At 42.0% G+C, this 12,468-nt stretch overlaps 1 protein-coding gene across 1 annotated transcript in view; it reads left to right on the forward strand.

Moving 5' to 3' along the window:
- Positions 1-12,468, forward strand: part of ULK4 (unc-51 like kinase 4) — a 261,157-nt gene that overhangs the window by 247,765 nt on the left and 924 nt on the right. Inside the window, exon 35 of the mRNA XM_009290482.2 lies at positions 10,186-10,274. Within this exon, the coding sequence (XP_009288757.2) occupies positions 10,186-10,274 (89 nt within the window). The remainder of the gene's footprint in view (positions 1-10,185; positions 10,275-12,468) is intronic.

Raw genomic sequence — 12,468 nt, forward strand, 5'->3', positions numbered from 1 at the left:
CCCCCCCCCCAAAAAAAAAAAAAAAAGATTAGCACTGTGCTGGTATTTGGGTACTGGGAGCCCAGTATGATTATGAATAGGTACAGGAGCTGTCTGAAAAACAATACTGCCATGGTCAGCGATGAGAAATACGCTCTCCTTTCACACGGACAGATGTTTTGCTTTGGGTTGTACAGTGAAACTGGCATTTCTGAAACCTGCAACCTGTTTATTCGATTCATAATTCAAAGACAGTGTGATTCTCAGTGACTATCACTGTTGTTTTCGTTATGGAGTCCTAATTCATTGTTTCTGTGGGCACAAAAGGATTGCCGGACTCATTTGGTGTTTCAGTGCACTGTAATTTTACATAGTGCAATACTATTGAGATTGCCTAGCTGTGTCATCTGTTGGACTCATCACTATTACTTCCTTTTGACCTCCTCTCTGTAATTGCGCGTGGATGACTTACTAGCTGCCATAAAGATACTTAAATGCAACTGGGCTCATTAACAAAAAAAAAGTGAATAGACCAAAATGATTCTCTCCGAAGTCAGTGAGGACCAACTAGGTAGCTGTTTGCTCTCTGCCAGGCAGTCAGAGCCATCTGTCACATGACAGTAAGCAAGCATCGACTTCAGAAGTCCATTTGTTTTTATATGGATGACTTACTAGCTGCTATAAAGATACTTAAATGCAACTGGGCTCATTAACAAAAAAAAAGTGAATAGACCAAAATGATTCTCTCCGAAGTCAGTGAGGACCAACTAGGTAGCTGTTTGCTCTCTGCCAGGCAGTCAGAGCCATCTGTCACATGACAGTAAGCAAGCATCGACTTCAGAAGTCCATTTGTTTTTATGACAGTTTTTACAATTTTATGGAAATTGAACCATTACATAAAGCATAATTTTCCACAGAAATTGGTGGTTTATAGACTTAGATCCCTGTTCAGTCATTTACATTCCTAGTTGCTTTTTACATAAAACATAAATATAATGATGCTTTTCTCCCCTAATAAAAAATCATCAGGCCTTTTTTTGTCTTTTTTCAGTATATGAAAGACTATCCATCATTGGTACTTAAGGAAAACCTCAAGGGTTCTATGTCCAAGTTTTATGTGTCCATAGAAACCAAGTCTATAGGGATTACAAAGGAACTAATGTTTAATGCTTTAGTATTTAGTTCAAAATCATAGTTTATAATGATTTTCTCACAAGATTTTGCTACTCTTTTTAGTCTTTAAGTATGTATTTTTTATAATCTATGTTAGTTCTTAATTTAACTCATCATATTCCTGCTGTTCTTGGAATGGTAAATCTAAAACATTAAGTCAAATTGTACAGACTTTTAGTTGTTGGAGTCTTGTGTTCAAGTCCAGATTATAACCAATGTGAGCATGAGCTTTCCAATTTTTTTTCATCCTCCATTAAAATTAATCAATGCCATATAAAGGTTCTGCTCAGGGAAAGCTAGGGATTTTGCATACTAGATCAGACTTGAATTGCACCAGTGGATCTGTATAAGGACAACTTTGACAGCATCTGTTCACATCACTCTGCCTTTGTCAAGGCCTATTAGTCTTTTCCCTTTATGAGGAGCATTTTAAAGCAGGACAAGGGACAATGTCAGGTTGGAGGTATTATTTTTTTGGAGGCTGTATGCATTAAAACTGAAATTCTTTGGTAAACTGCAACTGCTTGGCAGTTCCTAGGGGTTTGTCCAGTTCACCTGAGCATCACAGGCACGGCTGCTCAAGTGTTTGTGTCCTTAGATATAAAAGCATTTATGAAATTGGTAATTGCTTGGTTGCTTGCATACTTCTCCTGTATGGTAATTGCCATTTAAAGGTCAGCACTTTCCAACATGTTCTGGGTGTCACTGGTTTTCCTAATAGTGAGAAGATGAGTTATCTGTAGCAATGATTCTTACCCTTACAAGTGTATAAATATTTGAAATTATTTGAATTGTCATAGCACAAAATATGGCAGTGAAAGATCTAGGTTCAGCTGTACTAGATGAACATGAAAAGAATATGTACGTGAAAAGAAGGCCATCCCTAACCCATGGAGCATATCAATGAAAGTTAGATATAACTCCAAAAAAACTTTGCAGTCAGACTATTTTATGATTTTACAGGGAGATATAAGGGATGACAGATGCTGGAATTCAGGGATCTTCTTCACAAGTTGAATTATTAGGCCATAAAAGACAGCGGCACTGGAAAAAGAGTTACAGGAATCAACATTTAAGAGGGATTGGGAGTTACTTGTCAGAAGCTATTTTAGGAGAAAAGCTGATGAAGAGAAAGAGAGACCATGAAGGACATTTGAATATGAGAGATCCAGGGAATGATGAATTTGAGGGGAAATCTAGATAGGCAGAGAACCTGTTGCATTGTTTTACAGTGTGTGTTCCTAACTGCTTTTAGGGGTTTTTTTGCTCTTAAGACAACCAGGAGCCTCTATAATAGCTCCTAAAGGAACATAAATGAAGGATCTGAGCCTACATTGGACCTGCTGTGGTAATAAAAAATTATTCCAGTGGATTTCCCCATTCCTTTTGTAAGGGGGAAGTCATACAAGACCATCAGGGTGAGGTGTGCCTGGGAGGTGGTGGTCTCATCAGACCCAGCAAGGTGAGGACAGGCAGCTGCCTGGGAGCTGCAGAAAGAGGGATCTGAGAGGCTTGCGAGGTTTGTATAAGCTTGGTATGCGGCCCCATTTTGCTAAAGCTCATGTTTGAGGCCAGCTGGGATCATTTTTTGGACAGAGTGAAACTGGTCTGAAGTGGTACCTCAGGGAGTCATTGGCATGCAGATGACAGATGAACCTGTGTTTGCAGATGAGATCACCAGCAACAGGGTGGCAAGTGTTTATTTTTAATGTCTTATTGCTGTTGGGCTGGCTTATGAGCATGCATAACTTGTCAACAGTGCAACACTGTGGAAGTCTCCTGTAGCACCTTTGAGACACCTTTTGCCAGGCAAGACTGCAGTTTACTTTTGCTAATGAAGTTGTTGTGGACAGCTGGTTCTAATGGATGTGAAGAGGTTGCCCTATCCCGTTCTGTTAAGTCAAATATTTTAAACTCGCTAGTTACAGAGGATGGAAACTGCGATAATGGATATTTTCTGGGTTATAAAGACATCTTGTATTTCCTGAAAGCAGGCTGAGAACACTGCTAGCAATAAAAACCAAATCAAAAAATCAAACAAGACAGAGAGCAGTCTTCTGTTCAATAATTACCCCGTGGTTTTACGAATCTTCTCTTATGCTTAGACAATGCCCCTTAGAGTTGGTAATTTTACAACTTTACAACAATCACAGAGCTTGCCTTTGTGTGCGTTATGTATATGCTGAAGGGCAGAGAATAGCCTCAAAGTGGAAGGTGTAAAGAAACGTCCAAAATCAATTAACCATTATATAGTGTGTGGGAGACATTCCTTGTCTCTCTGTGAATAGTCCTCGAGACAGCGTGGCTTTCAGACTGCCGGGAAACTGGTACGTTTCCAAGTTACTGGTGGAAATTACTTTGAACTTAGAATAAACCTGCACATACGTACAAATTAGAAGAAAACGAAACATGTTGAATGAAATCTTGGCCTTATCAAAGTCAAAAGGACTTTGCTGCTGACTTCAGTGGAACAAGAATTTTATCCATAAAGAGGAAAAAAAAAGATTTTTGAACTCTAAAATCAGAGCTAAGCTGTCTGATGTAGGTTTTTTTTGTCACAGATACCTGCTTGTTTTCACATGTATTTGCAGGATCTGAAGGCCACAAAGTCTTTGTAATTGTGTGTCTGCAATCCCTGACTGCAATATGCTTGCCAAAGCACACCTGGAACACTCATGCTTTTGTAACTTTCATTTCTTGTTTTTATGGTCCAGCAACATTGCTCAGGCCTGTTCAAATGTGTTGGCAATTAGTAACATAAATATAACTTGTCCGACTTGATTTGTTCTTCCCACACACACGTTCTGTGTCTGTCTCTCTCCAGCTGAACCATGTGTAGAGAGAAGAGTAGCAAGGAAGCATGCTGTGATGGGGGGGAATGCCAGAAGGTTTTTACCCTTTTAGAATGAGCTCTCATACATTATGAAGACCAAAATAACTTGTGGCCATCGTAGTGTGGTGTCTCTGTGAGCACACTGTCCTCAGGTGTTCCTCTGCTACACTTGCATAGCCTGGCAAGAGTTACCATTAGTTTTCATTAAACAACCTGTAAATTGGTTGCACCGAAGTGCTTTGAAGGGTCCAGTGCCATGTGCCTGCCTAGGGCACGTCTAACAAATGCCAGATTAAACACCTCACAAAAGACCACTGCAGATATCTGGGAATTTTGTTGCTGTTTTTAGTTGTTTTGGGTATATTTTTTAAAAAATTCCTGCCACGGATATAAAATTGCCCTAGTAGCTAGAGCGCTCTGCTGGTAAATGACAGTTCATGCTTAACTTCTTCAACCTGGAGAGCCGTGCTGCCTCTTGCCTCCCTGCCAAGTGCCCGTGCTGTGGTGTTATTCCCTCACTGCATGGGAACCATCCAAACCTCCTTGCCTCTCCCCATCCAGTGGAAACTGTGCCGCAGCAATAAAAACGTGACCTTCACTTGCCTAGAAAAGGGGAGAGGACTACAGAGGAGCACGGGAGCTCACAGCCTGCTGTGGGGGCACTGAGAAAAGGGTTGGAGTTGTGGCCTCTGCTGCCTGGACCATGAGTTTTCATTTGCTGTGTTAGCAGTCTGAGTTCCAGAGAGGAGAGGGAATTCAGATAACTTTGTGCTCAACGTGCAGGTTTCCATGCTCTTTGGCAACTATGCACTCCCCATGCACTGTGCAGGTATCTCGGCCTCCGCTCGGGATTCCTCTTTGGGGGCTGACACCCATGTAATCATTACAGCCTCTATTTTACAGGCTTCAAATACTTCATTGGGTCTGGCCCTTCATTACGCAAAGGTAGGGCTACATTACTTTGTAAGATTAAGTAAGCATGCAGGCCTACGGAAGTGACGGATCCGTTTGATCTGTCATGGGAAGTGATGGATCTGTTTGATATATCTCCTCTGGGCAATGCCAGCTCAATGTGTATGCTTGGAGAGGGATTTACTTTGAAAGAAATATTTACGTTTAGTAAGTTTGAACACAATCAATGGATCCGTTAGTTTTATTTCACATAGATGCTCACCCGAATGCGTCCCTGTTTGCAGTATGTTCTTGGTTAGCGTGCTCCTCCGTTAAGAAGGAACAGCTGCATATTTCTGGCCATGTCGTTGTGAGTTGTGAATGACAAACCAAGTGACGTGTTTTATTTGATTACTGCAGTGCCTGTGAATAGCTCAGTGCTGACAGCCTGGGAGGAAAAGTACCATTAAATGCCCTGGGATAGGCATAAGATGGGCTGCAACACTGGCAGGTTTTCTCCTCCAGTCCAGGCATTGTGCCTCATTTCTGAAGTTACCATCCCATTGACTTATTTGCTGGGCTGTCACGTCAGTTATAGTGATGTTTTTGACACCACTATATTTTGTGACATTTGTTCCTTAAAAAATGGGAATAAGGTCACACTAAGCAGCTGTGAATAGCCATCAACTTTCAATCACCACCGTCCCGGAAGGCATTTGAAACAGCAACTTTGGGTGGGGATGAAAGGCCCTGTGTCCTACTGACAGTGCCTTCAGCCAGTCAAAGGTGGAAGCAGGAATGAGAAGTCCGAGATGCACATTTAAAATTGCAGGGACAGCACTTACTATGAAGACATTATATGAAATAGTGTCTAGAGGGCAATAGGAGTGTGCTTAATTCTTCAATTTTTTTTATTCCAAAAACTTAATTTTTTAAAATATATTTCATGTCCTACATAGGGTCCCAGTTAGTACACAGAAAAAAATATCTTGATGATTGGTTTTACTGCAGTATTAGCTGAAGATACAACAGTTTTACTGTATTTTATGTTTTATATTTTACTGTATGTTTTACTGCAGTATTAGCTGAAGATACAATTCCCATTCACAGAAAAGCTTCCAACTGGCGATAAGTGGTACTTTATTCACAGCATGAGTTGATAGTCAAGTGATGCTAATGTTGGACCTACGAGTATCTGGTGGTTCTGATAAACCAGCCCACAGCAGCTCCTGTGTTACCTGTGTGGCTGCTCTCAGCCAGTGTCAGTAAAGTTGAGCGAGAACTTGAGCTAACTAATCCTGCAAAGGTAATTAGGTTAATTGTGTTAAATTTTGAGGAAAAAGTAAGAAAGCATCACTTTATGAGGTTAAAATATTGCACGTGTTTGGGAAAGAGAAAAAACCAGTTTGTGAGAAAGAGCATTTATGAAATGCCTTGCTTGTATCTGTGTATACAGGCATGGTGATGGCTTGTAGAAAAGCATCCATTGAGCGTGGAAATGGTAAACATCTCCAGCAGTTGTTTATTTGAGAAGATAACACTTGAAGGTGCAGCTAAATATGCTCCTGAGGCCTTTCTTCAACCAAAAAATGTTTCAAATAAAAAGCTCCTTATTTTTACCCAATCAATATTTTGCATTATTTCCCAGTTTACTTCACAGACGTCAAGCTTGCAGTTTACTTGAAACCTCAATAAAGCAGGAGAATTTCTTTCTTTTCAAAATGGTGAGAGAGTAGTTTACTACTTAGGTCATTTAACTCAGTTATAAATTACAAAATGTGAGTTATGACTAATCAGAGAAAGCAGTTCAGTATTATGAAACCAGCCTTAAGAAAAGTAATTGTCCTGTAGGTTTCCATGCTTTCTTGAGACTTGAATTGCAAAAATCACTTCTTAGACCAAGAATCCAAAACTCCTCAATTTACTAGTGAAGATGATCTTCCAGCGAATGTTTTATATTCTATCTTTTCCTGCACTCACCTTTAGCAGCACCATAATAACTGAACAGCTATCCTAAATTTTAGGAAATAGTGATCTTTACATATCAATTATGGTATTCCTTATGGCTCATCCTTGTTCAACAGAATTGAAGAGAGGAAAGCTGCTGAATGGCTATTAGCTTAATAAAGAAAAGTAATTTTGAAATTCTTGTTAAATTGCAGTGAGTGTACAACTAAACTGAGATTTAATTACATTTTTAATTAAAGGAATAGCTATTGATTATGTCATTGAATATGTGTTGTGGCCAGCTTGAACAAATAGCAATATTACAAGAGATTATTAAACTAGTTGTTAAAATTCTAAGTGAACAAGAACTAGAACTGGTGTGGATAAAAGATATAGTGATGCTGGGTAGAAGAAAAAGATAACAAAATGAGTGGAAAATACATTAATTTCTAAAAGTTTGGTTACTGATGGTTTTATGTGCTATCATAATTTATTTTTATCTATGGAACAAAATTAAGACAAAACCAGAACAATTTTTAAATAAGGAACATGGGTAAAGTTTTATATTGGGTCTTGAAAGCGAACAGTGATTCAGACAGTGTTTCTCATGAGCTTTATGTGAAGCAGGATGTAATCTGTCGTATGGGAGAGACCTTCTGATCACTCAGGGAGCAATCAGATCTACTACACAGCCTGATATAAAGGCCAAATAAATGCTAGCGGTCAGAGCAGTAACAGCATGCGAGTACTGACAAAAACCCATAGGCAGCTGCAGTCCAGCCAGCTACAGGGCACTGGCAGCTCACCCTATATTCAACCTGCAGCTTTCCTGCTACTGCAGCGTTGATCCTCTCCCAGGCCCATGGTGTGGATGCCTGGTGGTAGACAGGAAGCAGTTTTCTGGACACCGATGATCGAGAGCGGGTGTGGAAACCCCATCTGCCCACGTAAATCCATACAGCCGCGTTTTGTCTGTGCAGGTTGTCCATTTGTGCGTCCAGGTGGCACTGCCGGCCGGATGGATGGGTCTGTTCTTCACCAACACCCCTTGGCTTGTGGGAAGCTGTTGGTTGATGCTCTCAAGAAAATGTGTCCTAAATTTGTTTTAGACTTAATTTAAGCAGTCTGCAGGCTGCTCATGATGTTAAAGGCCTGATCCTTTCCCTCCTTGTGGTACCACCTTTACTGCTGAAAGGATCTTATTGAAGCATTTTATTAGAGAGGGGAGTAGCCCCTACGGATGGACATCACAGCAGCCCATTGCTTGTGGCTGAAAGCTGCTCTGAACAGTGAAGTATAATAGGGAGATGGAGTGGATGATCTCATGGGTCTTTCTGTTCTGTCCGTTACAATTTCTGTGCATATAAAGCTGTTTTAATCCTTTCCATTCAAATGCATTGTATCCACAGAAATGTATTCTTAATAATGACGCAAGGCATGCTGCAACACAGGCAAGCTTATAGTCAGACCCTATGACTCAGCTGGACTAAGTTATTGTTTTAAATAGAGCATTTTGGATTTAAAACTTTTTCTTGGTACAGATTTTATAGTTGGGCATATTTTGAATGTTCTGTCTATGTATATAATGCGCAAAGGCTAATTTGTTAAAAGACTCTGAGGGTTGTACAGATGTGAGCACCCAAGAATTAGGGATATCTCTAACCTTTATTTGACCTCGTAGTTTTATGGAGCACGATCCAGTCTTCAGTGACCTTCCTCCTCCCGCAACCTCTTCCTCTTTCAAGTGTGCAGGATAAACAAGGAGCACGAATGTGGCAAGTGCAAAGAACGTGGCAGCGGCTGGTGAGATGCGGAAGTTAGGGGAAGCGTTCGGTAGAGGCACGAGCACTCATTAGCAATAGAAAGCAATGTCTTGTGGTGAAAGCACTTTTCTCCCTGTATTGCGATTGTATTGCTACTATTATGTGTAGTGGTGTTCTCACATTCAGAACCCAGGTTACAAAACATCTTCTGTGTCTAACGGGTGACAAATAAAGAAGAACAGATTACTGAAATACAAACTGAAAGGGTCGGATATAAACCTCAAGAGAGTAAAAAAGTTTAGTGACCTGTAATCAGGATTTACCAATGATTTGTACTTAGGTAATGGCATCGCTGTTTTTTTCAACACACAGGGTACATTTTAGTTTACTTCAGACAGGTCCCTGTTCCCTGTTCTGCTTAACTACAGGATGTTATGATTATAGATGTAGTGGCACTGTTGTTGCAGAATCGCTGCTGATAAATTATGGTGGGATGGCAGCTGTAAATACAGCTTCTCTTGTGATTTAAGAGGGAGATGTGAAGGTGTATTGGCCAGATGCTTGATCAGTGGTAAACAGGGCCAGCTGCAGCATGCTAAAGCTTAAAAGTCCTTGCCAGATTTTGGGATTAGAAGTTGTCGTTTCAAGCATCGACTCCTCCGGTATTGAAATAATCAGCTACTCTGGTCCTCCTCTTTTCCTTTCTCTTCGGCCAAGATTTATTTACCTTTGCAAGCAGGAACTGACACGCAAACCTTTTTTTCAGTAATTTTTTGAGATACGAGAGCTTCTTCAGCAAGCTGCCAAGTATTCAGTGTCTGTCTGTGCCACAGTGCCGTGCGATTTCATGTGATGTATGCCGTGACCTTCCCATTCACCTGCTTAACTGGTCAGGAAATGTGCGGCTGCTTGGAGCTGTGTAGTTATACTACTTAAGGCTGGAGAAGCAATAAACCAGTCATTACAGATTAGCGTGATAACAGTCACCAGCAGCAAGATCAGCTATAATCAGGATTCACTTGACACAAAAGGGCATATAGCTTTGGTCAATCAGTCCCCTGCTCTGTAGGTGACAGTCCTGTGCAGGTAATATTCCTAATGACTGATGGGGGGCAAGAAAAATTTCATTACACAACTGCTACCGTTGCAGTGATTTTAATCCGGCTCCTCTCTGAGAAACCCCACGTGTCCTGATCTGAAGGCTGATACAAGCTTGGTTATTTTTTCCCTGAAGTGAGAAATGAAAACGACTGCCTCCCCAAGATCTCCCTGGAATTCAGATTAAATGGGGCTTGTATTGGCATTGGTACTAAGGATGAAATCAGGATTGGCAGACTCCGGTGTGTGAATTTGCACACATACAGGGTCTCAGAACAAGAATGAATCTCATTAATTAAGCCAAGACATTTTAGATGGCCTGTGCCTAAAATTCAATCCTGTTCAGTAAAAGGGACTTTCTCTTGGGTCTCTTTAATGTCACATTCCATTTACAATTGTAGTAAATGCTATAACTTGTTTCCCTCTCCCCTATCCCACAAAAAATGACAGAGAGGAATTTCTTGCTAAGCCTTTGATAACGGTTCTTTCTTTTTGTTCCAGATAACTTCAAACGAGAAGCGCTCGGAGAGCCTGAAGAATGATGGTGATGCTCTTATCCAAACTCTAGAGAGCCTGGCCCAAACTGCCAGGTGAGTTCCCTCAGGCTTCCAGGAATTTCCAGGGCTGAGAGCCCTAGCCTCCTCTTTTGTCTGCGACGGTCTTCTCCTGTAATCGCCTTCTGTGCAGTACAAGCTTCTCGGGTTTCTGTCCCTGGCCCCCCTCCCTACACTGCTCTCCTCCAAACTCCTCTCATTCAGAGCTTGCCGGCATTTCTGCTGCGGCGGCAGCGTGCTTTGATCCCCAGCTGTGGCGAGCCGCAGTGTGCTGCACAGTCCGGCTCAATGTGTGTGCACATGTGTCGATTTTCCTTTTTTAAAATATATTCTTTTATTCCAAACGCTTGGCCTCTATAACCGGATACTGGTCAGTGGTTCTTGGCAGAGTGGGCTAGATGCACAATGCGATGTTTGTGCCCTGTTTTAAAGTAATTGTGTTTGGTGCGCTTGCAAGCTGATTACTTTCAAATGCGCAGCCGAAGAACAGAGCTACTTTTGTTTAAGAATACCTGTGGCTTCTCCGAGAAGGCACGAGACTTTGGGGAATGCCGTGGCCTCCTCTGCGAGAACAGAGGTGCTAGTCCCAACAAGTTGGCCAAACCTCAGCTCATCTCCTGTGGACTTTCCCTCATCTAATCCCCCTTGGACATATGAATGCATTACTGTTCTCTGCCCCTCAAAGCAAATTTTACACTCCTGCCCTGGGCTGTTAGGCTGCATTTCACTCCTGGTTGAACTAAAATTGATAGAGAAATTGTAGTTTATAGATCAGTTTTTGAAACACTAAGATAATCTTTGCAGTGCTCTTTGTGCTCCCAAAGGCAGGCTTTATATGTCAGTTGTTTGGGAAAATTGGGTCCTCGACATTATGGCAGGGTGTACCCTGTGTTGGAAGGAAGGGGGGATGTGGGCAGATGTGGAGAGGAAATGTTGGGACGTGGTGAGTGTAAGGAGATGCACACCGAGGACTAACCAAACCTGTCAAGAGCAGTCTGCATCCCTCTCGCATACTCAGCTGCTGACTCACGGGTTTTTGTATGACACATTAAATTATCTAATTAAAATAAAATGTCAGCTCTCCCTAAGGGAGACACTGGCACCACCACTGAAGATGACAGTGGGGAAAGATGAGGTTTTCTTCTTTTAGAACTAGTTTTCACTCTATTTCGTAGCATTTCAGCATTAGATGCGCTAGACGGCTCAGTTGCTCTCTGAGTCTGCTTTTCTGGCTTCCTCTAATTGTCTGTTATCTATACATTTCTGTACTCAGAAAACCACATACTATAGAGCCCAGAATAAACAGCACTCTCTCTTATTTGACACAAGATGATCAGTAGACCAAATTCTAGCTGATGCCAATGACGAATGTGTTGATATGTTAGGGTAAGCCAAGTTGCTTTGCTGTGCCGAGCTCCCACACTGCAGCAGCAACAGGGGAGCCACCAAGAGCTCACGGATTTCATTTCCCCTCCTCCCCTTCTTTGGGGAACACACGTCCCTATCCATTTGCCTCCAGAGGAAACTGGGAGGGATTCAGCCTGGATCTTGGGGCTGTAATAGACTCAGACAGGGATAAATTGGGAATGGGCAGGCAGGAGAAGCCTGCGGTTAGCAAGCTTAATCGGCTTTAGCTGAATGGCCGTTTTGTTTACGGAGGTTATGGATGTTCAGCCATCTCCCCAGATTCCCTTATGTGGCGTCTTTCCCAGAATATTCCTTGTGACCTAATAAACTTGGTCTCCTCACCTGTGCTTTGAACCCTGTTAAGAAGCCTCTCTGTATCTCATGCAGAACTGGAAACGTTTTAGAGAAGGCTACAACTGAGATCCTGGACCTAAGCCATCCTCGGAGTAGTCTAAACTCCCAGGCCCTTCCACCCACATACTATCATGGGGTTGAAGTGATTGAGGAGTGTTTTTGCTTTGCTCATTTTTTACAGCCAGGTTTCTATTGCTCTGCCTGTGCGGCAGAAGGAGGATACCAGCCAAGCAGTCACGTGCCGAGAGAGGGGCACTGCTTGGATTGCAAGCTGCTTTCGGTGCTCTCCTGCTGCCGTGTAGCAGCCGTGGATTGCCAAACTCCTTCTCTGTGATACATCCTCAGCTAGTCAGAACAGGCAGTTTTGAGAGTGACACATACATAACCAGCCCATTCTGCTTAGTAGCTATGTGGAATCAAATCTGCACTTTAAAATGTGGGATTGTAGCCATTTATTTTCAGTGAAGGC

This window comes from Aptenodytes forsteri, unplaced genomic scaffold (assembly GCF_000699145.1).
Source record: "Aptenodytes forsteri isolate BGI_AS27 unplaced genomic scaffold, ASM69914v1 Scaffold426, whole genome shotgun sequence".
Lineage (NCBI taxonomy): Eukaryota > Metazoa > Chordata > Aves > Sphenisciformes > Spheniscidae > Aptenodytes > Aptenodytes forsteri.